The sequence below is a fragment of the Cajanus cajan genome, chromosome 1 (genome assembly GCF_000230855.2).
Source record: "Cajanus cajan strain Asha chromosome 1, NIPB_CcT2T_4, whole genome shotgun sequence".
Classification (NCBI taxonomy): domain Eukaryota; kingdom Viridiplantae; phylum Streptophyta; class Magnoliopsida; order Fabales; family Fabaceae; genus Cajanus; species Cajanus cajan.
The window spans coordinates 38,276,795-38,296,977 of record NC_138517.1 but is presented as its reverse complement, the minus strand read 5'-3'; the positions used below and the strand labels follow the sequence as shown (position 1 = coordinate 38,296,977).

Genomic DNA, 20,183 nt, shown 5'->3' with positions numbered 1-20,183 from the left:
CTTCATTTCTAACTTCTTTTGAAAACAGATGAAGGGTGTACAGGAAAAACCAATGTCAGACAACAATGCTCCTCAAATAAAGTATGATGTTTTTGTTAGCTTTAGGGGTGAGGACATCCGTGAGGGGTTCCTAAGCCATTTGATTGAGGCTTTTCAAATGAAGAAAATATATGCTTTTGTAGATGATAAACTTGAGAGGGGGCATGAAATCTGGCCTTCACTTGTTCAAGCAATTAAACAATCGTTCATTTCATTGGTCATATTCTCACAAGACTATGCTTGTTCGCGTTGGTGTTTCGAAGAACTTGTGACAATACTTGAATGCAAAGAGAAATATGGACGGATTGTAGTCCCTATTTTCTACCATTTGAAACCCACACATGTAAGGCATCAATCGTTGGAGAGTTACAAGAATGCATTTGCTGAGCATGAAAGGAACTATGAGAACAAGGTGCAAATGTGGAGACAGGCTTTGAGGGAATCTGCTGGTTTTTCTGGAATTGAATCATCAAAGTTTCAGTAAGCTTTTTTTACCCCAGAAATCTTCAATATTTTCTAGTTGTTATGTAGTTATATTCATGTTATCACAACCTGGATGCTTAAATTAAAAATGATGAAACCTTTACTTGTAAATTGCTTTATTATTCAGTAACTCATTACTTTGGATAAATAAATTTAGCCCATGCCTCAATGCTAGAAGTCTGATGTGCCCAATTGTGCGTTGTTGGTTTACAAAAGAATTACAACCATGTTACATTTTAAAAACATTTCAATTTCTAAATGTTAATTTTTTAAAAAAATATTTCTAGATAAATATAACAAAGGCCCTTTTTAGTATTGACGTGTTTAGGAATCTCTAGGAAGGGAGAAATGAAGAGAAGTTTCCATGCCACAATGCAAGATGACACCCCCCTCTCCCCCCACCCCCTCCCCCAAACTTCTAAAAAAGTGAGTTAAATTAATGACATTGATTTAATGCTTACGTTCTCTCTTTGTGTGTGTCATATAGAAATGATGCTGAACTGCTTAAAGAAATTGTCAATCTTGTGTTGACAAAGTTGGCAGAGCCCATGTTTAGATCAAAAGGACTTGTTGGAATTGATGAAAAAATTGCAGATGTAGAATCATTGATTCGTAAGAGCAAAGAGTCAAAAGACATTTGTCTTATTGGAATTTGGGGTATGGGTGGAGTCGGTAAGACAACCCTTGCAGAAGAAATATTTAACAAACTACAATCTGAATATGAAGGTTATTACTTTTTAGCCAATGAAAGAGAACAATCTAGCAAACGTGGAATAATTTCTTTGAAGAATGAAATTTTTTCTGCGTTATTAACAAATGTTGTGAGAATCAGCACACAAAATTCATTGCCCGATGATATTGTTAGAAGAATTGGTCGCATGAAAGTTTTTATTGTTCTTGATAATGTGAATGATTCAGATCACTTACAAAATTTATTGGGAGCACTCGATAATTTTGGATCAGGCAGTAGAATAATTGTAACAACTAGAGATGAGCAAGTGCTTAATGCTAACAAAGCTGATGAGATATATCGACTCAGAGAATTTAGTTTTGATAAAGCACTTGAACTTTTCAATTTGATTGTTTTTAACCAAAGTGATCATCAAAGGGAGGATGATGAGCTAAAAGGATGTACCATTATGCCAAAGGCATCCCATTAGTTCTTAAAGTGTTGGCGCATCGTCTCCGTGGAAAAAACAAGGAAGTATGGGAAAGTGAACTAAACAAACTTAAAAAAATGCCTCCTACAAAAGTTTATGATGTTATGAAACTGAGTTATGATGATCTAGATCGTAAAGAGCAACGGATTTTTCTCGATCTTGCATGTTTCGTTCTTAGATTGCATAGAAAGGTAAATGTGGGCAATCTAAGATCTTTACTAAAAGATGAAGAAAGTGATAATTCAGTGGTTGTTGGGTTAGAAAGGCTGAAAGATAAAGCTCTTATAACTTTCTCTAAGCTTAATTTTATATGTATGCATGATAGTTTACAAGAAATGGGTTGGGAGATTGTTCGTCGAGAGTCTAACAAAGACCCTAGAAGCTGCAGCTGGTTATGGGATCCTGATGACATTTGTGAAGCATTAAAAAATGACAAGGTTAAAACCTAACTGAATATAACATCATTTGAATAACATTTTAAATTTTATGTGCAAGAAATGTGGCTTTTGATGATGTTTAATTTTTCTTTTCTTCTACATTGGTGTAGGGTATTGAGTCCATTAGAAGCATGCAAATTGACTTGACAAAAATTAAGGAGCAAAAGTTAAGCCATCACATATTTGCGAAGATGAGTAGACTACAATTTTTGGAAATTTATAATGGCTCTTATCGACATAGTATCCTAGCTGAAGGTCTTCAACTTTTGGAAACTGAACTAAGATTTCTTTGTTGGTATTCTTACTCTTTGAAATCCTTGCCAGAGAAATTTTCTGCCGAAAAACTAGTAATACTAAAATTACCATTCAGCAAAATGAAAAAACTTTGGGATGGAGTGAAGGTAAATATGTGCTCACAGTTACAATTTTCTGTTAATTCACAAAAATGAATAATTTGATTTGTGTGATATTTTCATTTTGTTTCATTTTATTACAGAATTTGGTGAATTTAAAAGAACTTGACCTCAACAGCTCTGAGGAGTTAAAGAAGCTGCCAGATTTATCAAAAGCCATAAATCTTGAAGTTTTGATCCTCTGGGGTTGTTCTAGGTTGACTAAGGTGCATCCATCTATTTTCACTCTTGGAAAACTCGAAAAATTGGACCTTTGGAACTGCAAGTCATTTACCATACTCGCAAGTGATTCCCATTTATGCAGCCTCAATTATCTCAACCTTGATCTTTGCATCAATCTTATAGAATTCTCATTGATATCAAAGAATATGACAGAATTGAGACTAGAAGATACAAAGATCAGAGTACTTCCCTCATCATTTGGACATCAAAGGAAGCTTAAATCACTACATCTAGCAGGAAGTTCCATAGTGAGGTTACCTTCATCCTTTAACAATCTTACCCAACTGCTACATCTAGATGTATACTATTGCACCAAGCTTCAAACAATAGCAGAGCTTCCCCTGTCCCTTGAAACTTTAGATGCACAAGCTTGCTATTCACTTCAGAGTCTACCAGACCTTCCTCCATCCCTTAAAACTCTAAATCTCAAATCTTGCACATTGCTTCAAAGTCTACCAAAGTTTCCCCCTTCCCTTGTAACTCTAAATGTCCAAAGTTGCATTTCACTTCAGACTATATCAAAGCTTCCCTCGTCCCTTAAAACATTAAAAGCCGGATTTTGCGAATCACTTAAGAGTCTACCAGAGCTTTCCCCTTCTCTTGAAATTCTAAATGTTGAGTCCTGCAAATTACTTCAAAGTCTACCATGGCTTCCCCTTTCTCTTGAAACTCTACATGCCCAACACTGTGATTCACTTCAGACTATAACAGAGCTTCCCCTATTCCTTAAAACTCTAGATGTCAGATACTGTGCTTCACTTCAAAGTCTACCAGAGCTTCCCCTCTTCCTTACAAATCTAGAAGCCAATAACTGTGGATCACTTCTAAGTGTACAAGAGTTTCCCGTATTCCTTGAAACTCTAGAAGTTAGATTTTGTGAATCACTTCAAAGTCTACCAGAGGTTCCCTTGTTCTTGAAAGTTCTAAATGTAGAGTCCTGCAAATCACTTCAAAGTCTACCACGGCTCCCCCCATCTCTTGAAACTCTATGTGCCCGATGCTGCCACTCACTTCAGACTCTACCAGAGCTTCCCTCATCCCTTGAAACTCTAAATGTCCAAGAGTGCAAATCACTTCAAAGTCTACCTGAGCTTCCCCTGTCCCTTAAAATTCTAGAAGCCCAATTCTGCTATTTACTTCAAACTCTACCAGAGCTTCCTCCCTGCCTTGAAACTTTAAATGTCACTGAATGCAAATCATTGAAGACTGCGTTGTTGTTTCCTTCAACGGCTGTTGAACAATTAAGGGAAACCAGGACACGAGTTTTGTTCTTGAATTGCTTGAACTTGGACGAACACTCTCTAGTGGCTATTGGGTTGAATGTGCAAATCAACATGATGAAATTTGCAAACCAACACCTATTATGATCATGTTGAAAATTACAATGATTATGAAGATAATTATCGTTCTAATCAAGCTGTTTATGTGTATCCAAGAAGCAGTGTTCCAGAGTGGTTGGAGTATAAGACCACAACAGATTATGTAATTATTGATCTCTCTTCTGCTCCACCTTCCCCCCAGCTTGGCTTGATTTTCTGCTTCGTCCTTGGTAATGACAACCGATTCACTGAATTGATAAAAGTTGAAAGATATGAAGTTAAAATCACTATAAGTGATGGTGAGAGTGAAGGTGAAAAATACAGTGTTAGAATGTACATAGATTATAATGGTTGTGGAACTGCACTAGAATCAGAATCAGATCATGTGTGTGTGATGTACGACCAAAGATGTTCTAACTTCCTAAATAGAAGAGCCAAAAATCAAACACGGTTTAAAATTGAGGTTAAAATTGAGGCACGAATCACCTTCCTGGAAACTTATCTTACACGACCATGGCAGGTTTTAAAAGGATTGGGGATCAGCCCAATAAGCACTTCAATATATAACAATTTCATCCAACAAATGGAATTGCATGACTCAATGAATCAATTTGAATAAACAAATGGAATTGGGTTGTGCTTCGTTTCGTCTCAGGTACTTTCCTTCCTGTGGTTTTGGACGAAATCATTGTATATAAAAAAAAATTACATTTCTGTAGGTGTTGATTTATTTGTTCATCGTATCATTTTGTTATTTTTCAGGTTGGCTGTAAAGTAGATCATGTGATGTGGTATGAAGATTTAGCAGAGACTTGTTTGAGCCATTCAATATCATTTATTCAACTGCTCCCGTTTCTCTTTATCTAATGAAAATGTCCTTTTCAGGGTACTCAAAGGACTTCTCAGAGTCCAGACCCTTCCAGAGAATCAATCAGCTGAACTGTAAATTTAGAATATGGCTGTACATGCTGCAGAAACCATTGCAAAAGTCTTGCAGGCACAAGTCAATTCTAGGAGGGAGCTGTTGCATATAAGATGCATCATGCCAAAACATATAATTTCCCACATATTTTGTAAAATGTGTTGTGAGTTGTGACACCTCAAGCTGATGAGGTAAAGCCCGCTTCACAGTTTACACATTTTATGAACAATATAAATTGCTAGTTTGCTACATCTACCTGCAATGAAAAATAAAAGAGTGCCTTTCATATTTCCAATTTTATGTTTGGACACCTCAATTCAAATGCATTCTCCATGGTAGCAAGAGGCATTGAAAACTGAAAAACATAATTGATAAAGTGTGCCTTTCATATTGCAACTTTTGTTGCTCCTCAAGTTTCATGGAACTCCCAGTGATGGTCTTTCTACAGAACCGAAGAACATAATGTTATTTTTTTTAGATTTAAGATTTTAGTGTCCAGAATGAAAAGTTTTAGGACTGTTGATAATTTTTATGTGTTCTCATATGGGTGATGTCACCTTTCTTTTCTCTGTCTAATCTGCTCTTACAAATAGAAATAAGAAATTCTTAGGCCAGGCCAAGCCCACAATTTGCAGAGACAGGGCAATGGCTATACAGATCAAAATCTTAACAGATATTATTTGTGTATGACCTGATAGGAGAAAACTAAGGTTTATTTATTCTTTATGCATAATTATTTTTAACTTTATCCTGTTTAGTCAGAAGTGTTGTTCCTTGGTTTGACTGATATGAGGAATATTTTTTTTTCTTATTTTTTTTCAAGCTATCATGAGTAGTATCGCTAGAATAAAACTTAATTTTGACATTATACATCTCTGCACTAACCAGTAAAGAACCAAAAGAAAACAGAAAATTGTATGTTCAAATATGGATTCACTATTCAGAAATAGCAAGTCATAAAACTAACTGGCTTTCTGTTAGTTACAAAAAAAATGAAATACCAAAACTGTATCACCCTCTGGTAATTAGAAAGCATCTTATGTTCACTAGCTTCACCAGAACTTGCATCAGTTCTCCTTTTTTCCATTTCCTAACACTTGAGTAGATGACAACACAAATGAAAATCTTGCTACCGTACCTCTGTGTGCAGTTTGAAATTTAGTTTCTGATGTCATATAGGCAACTCCTTTCTGTGTTCTTCCTTCCTTTTATTCTCTTGCAACTTAGTTGTGGAGGAAGAAGCTTTCTCATTTATTTTATGTGTAATATTATATGACACGTGGCAGTTAATATGAGAAAGGTGTGTTCAGAAGTCAGTAGCACTATGGACGGAAAATTAAAATTGGTGAAAGAAGGTTAAAAGAGGAATAAACTTGAGGTGAGTTTTATAAGTTTAGAAATAATAGGCACGTTTATTATTTCTTTTTGGTTTTATTCCATTATAAATTTATAGTAGTTTAGCGGTTTAAATTTGTATGAAAAGGGTGTACATCCTGTTTTCTGAAATCTGAAAATTATACTGCTGAAGACTGAAAAATTAGCATTAGTTAAATCAGAGTAAAAACTAGAAATGATGGATGATTTTTCATTCAATGTCGTAAAACCCATCAGAGTTATATTAACTCTACCATATTTTCCTTCTGTTTTTCTGGAGCATTTAGTTTAATCCTGGTAGATAAGTGTTAAGACATGCAATGGGCAACAGAAGCATAAAACATAAAAACTATACAAAACCATAAAACAGAGAAGAGGAAAGGTTAGAGAACAGAGCAATTTCGTATTTGCTGGACAACCATACCATTATGCATGTTTTTCATTCATATATAAGGCAAATACATGAAAAATGACAGTCATACATAGAGCCCATAAATGCTGTCAGTAAAACACATGTTTTCACCATCATTAAGTGTGTAGATTTGCCTAAAATCAGATACCTAACAAGATATTATCTACTGCAGAACTTTACCCACTAATACAAGCAACCATAATTAATTATAGCAGTAAAAAATAAAGGAAAAGTTTTACTGCTTTAACACTCCTCCTTAAAACTTTTCTCAAGGACTCCTAACTTGCTTCTTAGCTCATTAAACTTAGCACTTGGAAGGGCCTTAGTGAGTATGTCTGCCAATTGCTCCCAGACCTGCAATATATCAACTGAACATCTCCATTCTTCTCAGCTTCCCTTATAGCATGAAATTTGACATTGATATGTTTGGTTCTTCCATGTTGAATTGGATTTTTAGCAATTGAAATGGTTGACTTGTTATCACACCATAGCACAGTAGGTTCCATTTGCACATGACTCAAATTTGTCAAGACTTTCCTGACCCATATAGCTTGATTTGAGGTTGCTGTTGCAGCTACATATTCAGCCTGGGCAGAGGATTGAGCAACCATGTCTTACTTCTTAGAGATCCATGAAAATACTCCACTACCAAGTGAAAAAACATACCCTGTTGTGCTCTTAGAGTCATCAATAGATCCAGCCAAATCACTATCAACAAAACCTTCAACCTTTCCATCACTTTTGCTATACCAAATGCCAAAATCAGCAGTACCTTTCAAGTATCTCAACACTCTTTTGCCTACACCAAAGTGTGTTAAACTTGGTGAATGCATGAACCTTGAAAGTAAACTACTGCAGAACATCAAATATGGTCTGGTTGCAGTCAAATAAAGAAGACTACCAATCAAACTTCTATATTGAGTCACATCTGCCTTTGCATCACCATCAGCCTTGGAGAGTTTTTCATTGACAGCAAGCGGAGTTGAAACAAGATTACAATTCTCCAATTTGAATTTTTTCAGCAAGTCATTTGCATACTTTTTCTGTGAGAGAAAAATTCCATCAATCTGATGTACTTCCATTCCCAAAAAATACCTCATCATTCCAAGATCTGTCATTTCAAAAACCTGCAACATGCTGATTTTAAACTCTTCAATTTCATCAACATCATCACCTGTAATCAACAAATCATCAACATAAAGTAAAACCATAATTTTCTTTCCATTGCCACAATCTTTCACATAAAGAGTAGGCTCATTTTGGCTCCTCCTGAAATTATTTTGCAGAAAATGAGAATCAATCCTGCTGTACCAAGCTCTTGGAGCCTGTTTCAGCCCATACAAGGCTTTATGAAGCCTATAAACTTTTTCTTCATGACCTGTAACAATAAAACCATCAGGTTTTTCAACATATATTTCTTCTTGCAATACTCCATTTAAAAAAGCAGATTTAACATCCAAGTGAAAGATTTTTCACCCATATTGAGCCGATAATGCAACAATTAATCTAATTGTTTCATGCCTAGCAACCGGCGCAAATGTATCACCATAATCAATTCCAGCCATTTGAGAATACCCCTTCACAACAAGCCTTGCTTTGTGCTTGTGGATGGAACCATCTGGATTTAATTTTGTTCTATAAACCATTTGACGCCAATCACATGTTTGTCCTTGGGCTTTGAAATAAGTTCCCAAGTGCCATTTTTGTTAATCATGGCCACCTCCTCCTTCATTGCATCTTTCCATTCTTCATGCATTGAAGCCTCTTCAAAACAAGAAGGCTCACTTATAACAAAATTGCATTTTTCATAAATTTCAGCCAAAGACTTGGATTTTAGCACAGGAGAATTAGATTCAACAATCTGATTTTTATTCTCATTTGCAGCTTGCTCCTGGTCGAAACTGGTTGTCAATTGTTTTGTTTTTGTGCTCCTTTGAACTTCATTATTTTCCCAATTTTCCAGTATGCATTCTCATCAATTTGAATATCCCTGCTGATCACAATCTATTTTGACCTTATATTGTACACCCGATAACCTTTGGAGTTTGCAGCATAGCCTAAGAAAATCCCCATTTCAGCTTTGTTGTCTAATTTGGATCTTTTTGCTGCTGCAACATGAGTATAACAAATAGATCCAAAAATCTTCAAGTGTTTGGAAGTGGGCTTTACTTCATTCCAAACTTCAATTGGTGTTTTCTCTTGAACAGCTCTTGTTGGTAGCCTATTCAAAAGATACACGTTGTATAAACAGCTTCAACCCAAAAACATTTTGGCAATTTCTTTTCAGCAATTAAACATCTTGTCATCTCCATTACTGTTCTATTTTTTCTCTCAAAAATTCCATTTTGTTCAGGAGTATAACTTACTGTCAATTGATGAACAATGCCCATATCTTCAAAAAATGCATTAAACTCATTAGATGTATACTCCTTCCCATTGTCAAATCTCAACATTTTAATTTTGTAGCCACTTTGAGACTCCACCATGACTCTAAACTTTTTAAAGACATCAAAACTTTGAGCTTTACTTGATAAAAAATACACCCATGTCATTCTTGTCAAATCAATAAACAGAAGAAAATATTTGCTTTGGCTAAGAGAAGGAACACTCATTGGACCACACAAATCAGTGTGAATAAGCTCCAATTTTTCCATTGCTCGTGTGACATTTGTTGATGGAAAAGACTTCCTATGCATTTTCCCCAATTGACAAGCATCACATAAATCATCAATAATACCCATCATAGGCATGTCTCTCACCATATCATGAGTTTGCAAAAATTTCAAAGCACCCATATTAAAGTGACCATATCTTTTGTGCCATAAAACAAAATCATCATGTTTGGAAACAAGAGCTGATTCATTCACTTGATTCAAACTGATTGGAAAGCTATTATCACACATTTCAACCTTAATAACTTCTGAATCATTTGAATCCAATATGATACATCCATTGTTTTTATATGAAAGAGAATATCCTCTCTTCATTAGTTGAGCAACACTTAGCAAATTATGATCCAAATCAGGAATAAATAAAACATCATGAATAAATTTAGGACCTTTGCTAGTGTGAACAGAAACTGTACCTCTTCCTTCAGCTTGTACAATATCTCCATTTCCAAGCTTAACTTTGGTTTGGACAACCCTATCCAAAGAAGTAAAGAGATTTGAGTCCCTCGCCATGTGGTTTGTGCACCCACTATCAAATACCATACATCATTTGAACCTGAACTACTTGTTTGAGTAGCCATAAACAAGTGTTCTTCATCTTGGAGTTGCTGATCGGTGAAGTTAACTTGATGTGCATGTTGTGGTTGAGATTGGTTCTGCCTGAATCTGCAGTACCTCTCTCTATGTCCCCACTTCTTGCAAATATTACATTGGATTTGAGGCTTCCCCTTATACCAACATTCTTTTGACAAGTGATTTTTTCTTTTTGCATGAGAACAATGAGGAAAATGATTGTTTGCTACAGATTCACTACTCCCATCCATCTTGGTTTTCCCCTTTTGGTCACCAACTACTTTATAATTATGCTTCTTTTTATTTTTCTGACCAGCTTGTTTTCCCTTGTGTCTTGCTTGAAATGCACCTTCTGTTACATCATCCATTCTAATGGAGAATCTTTGTTCACGAGCTTGCAATTTACTGACCATTTCAGAAATGGTTAGTTTCTTAAGATCACATGACTCTTCAATGGCAACAACTTTGGCTTCAAATTTTATGGGTTGACTGATCAGCATTTTTTTGACTACCTTGTGGTCATGGACAACCTCACCATACAATCTCATTTGGTTCACCAAGTGAGATAGCTTTGAAGTGTACTCCTTGATTGATTCACTTTCCTTCATTTTCAGCATTTCAAACTCTTTTTTAAGAGTCAATAGTTTGATGGATCTCACCTGTTCATCACCGACATATCGTTCGTTCAGCTCATCCCATATTTGTTTTGCTGTTTCCAAATGCATAATCCTTGTAAAAACATCATCTGTCAAAGCTGAATGTAAACATGAGACATCTTTTTCCTTCTTCAAAGTCTCCTCCTTATGTTGCTTCATTTGAGCTATGGTAGGATTAGCTCTCAATGGTGGAACTTCCTTATCTTGATCTACTTACTCCCATAAGCCAAAAGACTTCAAACATGATCTCATTTTGACAATCCATATGTGATAGTTTTCCCCATAAAATTGAGGAACAGCAAATACATTATTCCCCGAAGCCATTTTATCACTCACTCACAAATGTTGAATCTCTCCTCTCACTTTTTTTCAGACCCATAGCCTATAAGAACAATGCTCTTGATACCACTGTTAAGTCATGCAATGGGCAGCAAAAGCATAAAACATAAAAATCATACAAAACCATAAAACAGAGAAGAGGAAAGGTTAGGGAACAGAGCAATTTCGTATTTGCTGGACAACCATACCATTCTGCATGTTTTTCATTCATATATAAGGCAAATATATGAAAAATGACAGCCATACATAAAGCTCATAAATGCTATCAGTAAAACACATGTTCCTACCATCATTAAGTGTGTAGATTTGTCTAAAATCTAATACCTAACAAGATATTATCTACTAGACTAAGCAAATATAATTACAACAGAACTTTACCCACTAATACAAGCAACCATAATTAATTATAGCAGTAAAAAATAAAGGAAAAGTTTTACTGCTTTAACAATAAGGAAAGCTGGTTAAGTGAACAGTTGAGCTACCTGATTTTGTTGTTTGAGTGTTTGACAACATAAATCTATATAAGTTTTCTCAGTAAAAGATTCATAATTACATTATGGTTACCAACCAACAATGAGTGTGTCTCAATCAAGTAGTAGAAAACTACAACTGAAGTTAATAGTTATTAGCTATATATTTTGTAAGTGAACAGTTGAGCTACCTGATTTTGTTGTTTGAGTGTTTGACAACATAAATCTATATAAGTTTTCTCAGTAAAAGATTCATAATTACATTATGGTTACCAAACAACAATGAGTGTGTCTCAATCAAGTAGTAGAAAACTAGAACTGAAGTTAATAGTTATTAGCTATATATTTTGTTTTCTACAGGCTGATGTGTATGCAATCTTGAAGCATTTTAATTGGCCTGAGGGGAAAGCTGATGCCATGCGTGAAGCTGCAGTTGACTGTCGTGAACTTAAACTGTCAGAAAAAGATATGTCCTCCTTCAAGGATGACCCAGAAGAAATTGATCAATATCATGTATTTTTTGTGTAGACCATAGGTACCCTCCACCTCCTGTATTTAATTATTCATGTTAAATATGCCAAGCTATCACTTCTCTCATTGTGATAGGTGTCCATTCAGCATTTAGAGGTTAATCAAGTTGCGAAGTTCTGTAATGTGTTCATATCAAGAGTACAAAATTCCAACTGCCTGGATGCTTGAAAGACAACCATTTTATCAAGACAAACTAATAAGACATGGTTGAAAGATAGTTAATTTGTATTAATGATTATGTCTAATTGACTAAGAGGCAACTAAACAAGTCAACTATAGAATTTTCTCAAACTCTTAAAAAAGACATTATAAACAAGCAATAGGAAAACAAACAAGACCACTAATTAGAATTGCAACATCTAACGTCTAGTTGTATTAATATTAGTCTCAATATTATATATATATATATATATATATATATATATATATATATAATTTATAGATTGAAAACACATGTATATTATTAATAATGTTATACATAATAACAAACTAAAAATATTTACCACTACGTGTTACTTATTTTTTTCATATATATTACATTATTTACATATTAGACTAGTACCTAATTATAACTTCTTATATCTCACGTACGATTTTAATTTTTACATTACATATTATTCTAAAATTATTTACAATACGTACATATTTACATATCATAGTTGTTTTTTTACTATAAAATTTACATAGGTGGTTGAAATAAATTTACAATAGGATTCACATGATTTGCAGCAGGTAAATAAAAAGTAATAACTATGGATCCATCTATCACATTTGTAATTTCTTGTTTTGGAGAAAAGGTGAATGAAGACATAGCTACTCCATTGAAAGTAACTGAGTTGGCTAGAGCCTCAACACTCCATGTTGTGCCAGAAAAAACTACTGAGTTGGCTAGAGCCTCAACACTTGATAAGTGTCTAATTAGTCTGATTAAATATTCATTTGAGACACTTATCTAGCACACTTTGTGTACATATTGATATTATTTTGATCTATATATGCTTAGAATCAAAGAGGTACTTTTGATTAATGTTAGTACAGGGAATAGGAAGCTTTTGATCCAATTTGGTGCTTATTTTGTAGGTTTTGAAACCTGGAGAAGAATGGCTCAGCCATTCTAAAGCACTTAGCGGAATCAAGCCAGAGAGCCTCCCAAACTGAAGGCGCTCAGTCATTCAGAGGCGCCCAGCGGATTTGGTCCTGGAAGAGAAGGAGTGCTCTCTGCCTCCAAGGCGCTCAGCCACTACCATCCGCTCAGCAGATTTGGTCCAGGAAAAGGATGTTTTCTGCCTGCAAGCCGCTCAGCGGATCTGAGGCGCCCAACCCTTTTGAATGCTTAGCAGTGAAGGACTTCCAAGGCGCTCAGCGGATCCAAGGGGCTCAGCCCTTTAGGTTACTTCATGGTGAAGGATTCTTCAAACCGCTCAGCCGTTTCAAGGCGCTGAGCGGATTTGTCTCTTTCCTGTTCACTCTGTTTTAATTTTATCACATATATAAGGGCAGAGGAGAGAGAAAAGGGCATCATGAAGCTATACGAAGATAGAGAACAGGGAAAGGAGAAAAATAGAGTATTTTGGAGCTCGTGGGAACGCGAATCGTCAAAGGATCTCCTTCTTCTTCTACTTTTCAACTTGTAATTTGGTGATTTCTTGTATTATGGAGAGCTAAGCTCTAGGGTTGGGATTGATGTAATCGTCAAACTCCTTTGTATTCCTCTTTGATTCATATATATATATCATCTATTACTCTATGTTAGTGATTTGTTTTCGTTCTTAATGCTTTGATAAACTGATCACTTATCTCTGATTTTGAGTTTAGAATTTGGTTGGGTAACGTTTTCTAACTCTAGATTTGGAATGAATCACCCATTAGTTTTGAGAGCCAGGGATGGTCTTGAAATTAATGGTTGCTACAAGTTCTGATTTTTAAAGCAGGATATTTAATTGAATGAAGTGAGGAATCATTCATTGAATTAAATATCTTAGAATTTCTTATGCCAAGGGATTGGGTCTGAATGAATTTAGAGAACTCAATGGCAATGAGTAATGGAATTTTTAGAAAGAATCAATAGGAATGCATAGGAGGGAGATTGATGAAGTCTAATCCCAACTGTTTCTTATAACTGTTTTTCTACAAGTTAAATTATCTTTGGCTACTTGAATTTAACCAATCATCCATATCAACCTTGAACATGTGTAATTATCCAAATTTTACATTCGTAAGCATCAATTAGTATAATAGAAATCATAGCTTATCTCACAAGTCCCTGAGGTTCGACAACCTTTAAATTATACTACAGAGACTTGGGTACGCTTGCCTATATAAAAAAATCCAACAAGTTTCTTGGCCCCGTTGCTGGGGACTTGTGTCAAGATAGTTTGTGATTTCTATTGTTCTAAGTTGTAGCTTGTTGTATATATTGTTTTGCTTTCATTTTGTTAAATATATTCTTTACCTGTTGTTCTAACTTTTCTATTTAAGTCAGTCTTTGCATGCGAGGAAAAACTCCAGCCGAGGAATTACATTTTGACCCTGAAATTGAAAGAACGGCAAGGAGAAACAACAGTAGAACAAGAAGGCTTAGACAATTAGAGAGAATCCAAAAACAACAGCAAGATCTTCTGAGTTCTTCTACTTCATCAAATCAACCACACCTCGAAACAGAAATGGCTGAAGAAGGAACAGGCACTCATAATGGTGGACATGGACCAGCCAGGCCTCCTAGAAGGACCCTAGGTGATTATGCACAACAACATGGTCCTAGGAATTTCTCTAGCATTGCAGCTCCAAATACTTCTAGAGCCATGGAGATGAAGCCTACTTTCCTTACTTTGGTTAGCTCACAACAATTTGTTGGCCTTGATCATGAGGACCCATATTCACACCTTTCAAATTTCTATGAGTTATGTGGAACAATGGGAATTCCTGAAGGTGATGAGGAAGTTGTATACTTGAGGTTGTTTCCATTCTCTTTAACAGGAAAAGCTAAAGTTTGGTTACAATCTCACCCGAATCAAAGTTTGACAAGCTGGGGTGATGTGGAAAAAAAGTTTGTGAATAGATTATATCCTTCATCCAAGTATATTAAGGCCAAATCAGAAATTACTACTTTCAGGCAAGGTGCAGATGAACCATTTTGTGAAGCCTGGGAAAGATTTAAGTCATTGCTCAGAAAATGTCCAAACCATGGGTTTGAAGATATAGCTCAACTGAACTTCTTTGTTAATGGAATCAAGCCTGAGGTGAAGATGTTATTGGATGCAACAGCTGGTGGCACCATGATGACTGTGAGTCCAGAAGAAGCTACTCAAATCATAGAATCTTTGGCATCTTCTGATCACCAAGCAGAGCATGGAAGACATCAATCCCATAAAAGAAGAGTTCTTGATATAAGTACAAATGATGCAATCCTTGCTCAGAACAAGCTGCTGTCTCAACAGATTAAAGCATTGACTAAGCAGATGGCCAAAATTCCACAACAGCTTCATGCTATTGCTTCTTCTTCAACTCAAGCAAATTCTTCTCTAAAATGTGATTTTTGTGGGGGAGATCATCCCAATGGTCACTGTTCTGAAACTTCAAATGAAGAAGAGGTCAACTATGTGGGCAACCAACAAAAAGGAGGTAATTTTAATTCCCGTAATTATAATACTAATAATTATATGTAGGGAAACCAAGGTTGGAGAAACAACAATAACAACCAAGGTTATGGATGGAGGAATGAAGCTGGGCCATCTAATAGACCACCACAACAACAACAGCAACATCAGCCTGCTTATCCTTCTATGCATGAAAGAACCAACAAATTGGAGGATACTCTGAACCAGTTCATGCAGGTATCTATGAACAACCAGAAGAATACAGAGGCATCCATCAAGAATTTAGAGGTGCAGGTGGGTCAGCTAGCTAAACAATTAGCTGACATGTCTGGAGGCCCATTTTCAACCAATACCAAGACCAACCCCAAGGAGCATTGTAAAGCTATAACAACAAGAAGTGGGAAGGTAGTTGGTGCAGATGTTGGAGTGAGTGAGAACAATGAAGGTGCTGAGAATAAGGGAGAAAATAGTGAATTAAAGGAGGTTGAGGAAGAAAGTGATAAGAATGAGGGAGAAAACAATAAGAGTGAGAGTGTAGATAGTGAGAAAATAAGAGAGAAAAATGAAGCTGAGAAGGAGAAGAATAAAAAGAAGGGCAAGGAAGTCAGTTCTACTGTTCCTGTAAAAAACTTACCTTACCCTCATGCTCCTTCCAAGAAAGAAAAAGAAAGGCAGTTCCTGAGATTTCTAGATATCATCAAGAAGCTACAGATTAATATTCCTTTCACTGAAGCCATGGAGCAAATGCCTACTTATGCTAGGATCATGAAGGAATTGTTAACTAAGAAGAGAAGAATTCTTGAAGAAGAGACTGTGGAGCTTGAGGCAGGATGCAGTGCAATTATACAGAAATCTTTACCTCAGAAGTCCAGAGATCCAGGCAGTTTCACTCTCCCTGTATCAATTGGTAATTTATCAGTGGGTAAGACACTCTTAGACCTTGGAGCCAGTATTAACTTGATGCCTTTATCCATGTTGAAGAAGATAGGAGAAGTGGAAGTGAGACCTACAAGAATGACCTTACAATTGGCAGACAGATCCATTAAGCTTCCACATGGCATAGTGGAAGATATGATAGTGAAAGTTGACAAGTTCATGTTTCCAGTTGATTTTGTGGTCATGGACATGGAAGAAGATTTGGAGGTTCCATTGATTCTGGGCAGACTCTTCATGAAGACAGCTAGAGTTATTATTGACTTGGATGATGGAAAGCTGAAGGTGAGAGTTCAAGATGAAGAGGTGAATTTCAATGTTTTTGAAGCAATGAAGTTTCCCAAAGGCAATAAGGATTGTTTCAGAATTGATGTGTTAGATGATTTGTATTTGGAAACTCAAAGCAATTTCAAGAATTCATCACCATTGGAGAAGGCTTTGTCCATGTTTGATGAAGAGTTGGATAAAGTTATAGATACGGAAGTCCAGGATGTGATTGATGCATTGAACAAAGGTGAAAGCTCATCAACCAATGTTCAGTCAAAGGAAGAATTGAAGAAGGAAGAAAAAGATCAAATAGTGAAGCTAGAGTTGAAACAATTTCCACCACAATTAAAGTATGTCTTCTTAGAAGCAAATGGTGGGAAACCAATCATAATCAGTAGCCAGCTTTCAAAAGAGCAAGAGGATAGATTGATTCAAGTTATAAAAGCCAATGAAGGTGCTATTGGTTGGACCCTATCTGATTTGAAGGGGATTAGCCCTTCTTATTGTATGCACAAGATTCATATGGAGCAGGATTATAAACCAGTAGCTCAACCTCAGAGACGCTTGAATCCAACAATGAAAGAGGTGGTGAGAAAAGAAGTGACAAAGTTTCTTGAGGCTGGTATGATTTATCCTATTTCTAACAGTGCTTGGGTTAGCCCTGTTCAAGTTGTGCCTAAGAAAGGAGGTATGACTGTGGTTTATAATGAGAAGAATGAATGGATTCCCACTCGTACTGTGACTGGGTAGAGGATGTGTATATACTACAGGAAGTTGAACCAAACCACAAGAAAAGATCACTACCCATTGCCTTTCATGGATCAAATGCTTGAAAGGTTAGCAGGGCAAGCTTACTATTATTTTCTGGATGGTTACTCAAGTTACAATCAGATTGTTGTGGATCCAGAAGACCAAGAGAAGACAGCTTTTACTTGTCCCTTTGGTGTATTTGCATACAGGAAGATGCCATTTGGATTGTGTAATGCACCAGCTACCTTTCAGCGTTGCATGTTTGCAATCTTCTCTGATCTGGTGGAGCAATGCATAGAAATCTTCATGGATGATTTCTCCGTGTTCGGCTCGTCCTTTGAAGTTTTCCTTAATAATCTCAACATTGTTCTCAAACGGTGTGTAGAGACTAATCTGGTGCTGAACTGGGAGAAATGTCACTTCATGGTTAGAGAGGGCATTGTTCTTGGCCACAAAGTCTCTCAAAAGGGCATAGAGGTAGATCCAGCCAAGATTGATATCATCTCAAAGTTGCCACCACCAATCAATGTGAATGGGATTAGAAGCTTCTTGGGGCATGCAGGATTCTACAAAAGATTCATCAAAGATTTCTCCAAGATAGTTAAGCCTCTATGTAACCTTCTTCTTAAAAATAACAAGTTTGATTTTGGTCATGATTGTTTACAAGCTTTTGAATTGTTAAAAAGCAAACTTGTTTTAGCTCCTATAATCACTGCTCCTGATTGGAAACTTGATTTTGAACTAATGTGTGATGCAAGTGATTATGCTATAGGAGCTGCTTTGGGCCAAAGGAAGGATAAAATTTTTCATGTTATTCACTATGCAAGTAAGGTGCTGAATGAAAATCAAATTAACTATGAAACAACTGAAAAGGAGTTACTTGCCATAGTGTATGCATTAGAAAAATTTCGTTCTTACCTTGTGGGTTCAAAGATCACTGTTTATACTGACCATGCTGCTATCAAGTATTTGTTGACAAAGGCAGATTCAAAGCCAAGATTGATCCGGTGGATTCTTCTGCTACAAGAGTTTGATTTAGAAATCAAGGATAAGAAGGGGTGTGAGAACCATGTTGCTGATCACCTATCAAGACTTGTCAATGAGGAGGTGACCAGTCAAGAAGAGGAAATCTTAGAAGAATTTCCAGATGAAAAGTTGTTTACTGTAAGTGAAAGACCCTAGTTTGCTGATATGGAAAATTACAAAGCAGAAGGGGTTATTCCGGAAGAGTACAACTGGCAACAAAAGAAGAAGTTCTTTAGAGATTCTAACTACTATGTCTGGGATGATCCGTATCTATTCAAGATAGGTGCTGATGGTTTGCTAAGGAGATGTGTCTATGGGGCTGAGATTAGAGATATTCTCTGGCATTGTCATAACTCGCCCTATGGTGTACATTACAATGGTGAAAGAACAGCAGCAAAGATTCTCCAATCTGGATTTTATTGGCCAACCTTGTTCAAAGATGCATATGAACATTGCAAGAGCTGTGATAAGTGTCAAAGAACAGGGACAGTTTCCAAGAGACATGAGTTACCCCTGCAAAACATCTTAGAAGTGGAAGTTTTTGACTGTTGGGGAATTGATTTCATTGGGCCTTTTCCATCATCTTTTGGGAATGAGTATATCCTTGTGGTAGTTGATTATGTTTCGAAATGGGTGGAGGCTAGTGCTGTGCAGAAAGCTGATGCTAGAACTGTCATAAAATTTTTGAAGAAAAATATTTTTTGCAGGTTTGGATCACCAAGGGTACTAATTAGTGATGGTGGATCTCACTTTTGCAATGCTCAATTGCAAAAAGTTCTGGAGCACTACAATGTCAGGCACAAGGTCGCCACACCGTATCATCCTCAAACCAATGGGCAGACTGAGGTATCCAACAGAGAGTTGAAGAGGATTCTAGAGAAGACAGTGGCCAGTTCTAAGAAGGATTGGGCTTTGAAGTTAGATGACACACTATGGGCCTATAGGACTGCATTCAAGTCTCCTATTGGGTTCTCACCATTTCAGCTTGTCTATGGTAAAGCTTGTCACCTGCCAGTTGAATTGGAACACAAAGCATTCTAGGCTTTGAAGGCCTTAAATTATGATTTGAAGGCAGCATGGGAGAAAAGAAAGCTTCAATTGCATGAATTGGAAGAAATGAGATTGCAAGCTTATGAGTCTTCTAAGTCTTACAAGCACAAAGCCAAGATATACCATGACAAGAAAATTCTGAACAGGAACTTCCAACCTGGCCAACAGGTGTTTCTATTCAATTCCATGTTGAGACTTTTCCCAGGAAAACTCAAATCTAAATGGTCAGGTCCTTTCTCAATTAAATCTGTCAGATCCTATAGAGCCATTGAACTTGAAGATCCTGCCTCTGGAAGGACGTGGTTAGTTAATGGCCAGAGGCTCAAGCATTATTTGGGTGGTGAGGTTGAGAGATTCACTACCAGCACACATTTGAAGGAGCCATGAGCAAATAGGAGTGTCAAGCTAATGATAATAAAGAAGCGCTTTCTGGGAGGCAACCCAGCCAACATGTTTTGAAATTGGTTTTGGTTATTTAGTATTTACATGCTTAGCTTCAGTTGTGTGTTGATGTTTTAGAGAGTAAGTTTAGGATCTAATAC

General features: G+C 36.4%; 1 protein-coding gene and 1 non-coding gene across 2 annotated transcripts; one reads left to right on the top strand and one right to left on the bottom strand.

Moving 5' to 3' along the window:
- The first annotated feature begins 6 nt into the window (after positions 1–6).
- Positions 7–5,666, top strand: LOC109788083 (disease resistance protein RPV1). Its single transcript, XM_083060171.1, is given in 8 exon segments — positions 7–519; positions 1,010–1,641; positions 1,644–2,119; positions 2,230–2,520; positions 2,616–2,702; positions 2,898–3,113; positions 3,936–4,114; positions 4,116–5,666. Coding segments are annotated over 8 exon segments (2,949 nt in total). The 5' UTR covers positions 7–28; the 3' UTR covers positions 4,693–5,666.
- A 9,437-nt stretch (positions 5,667–15,103) lies between these two features.
- LOC114915084 (small nucleolar RNA R71) lies at positions 15,104–15,209 on the bottom strand. The gene has a single exon (XR_003802945.1). It is a non-coding gene; the product is annotated as a small nucleolar RNA R71 (small nucleolar RNA).
- Positions 15,210–20,183: the final 4,974 nt, after the last annotated feature.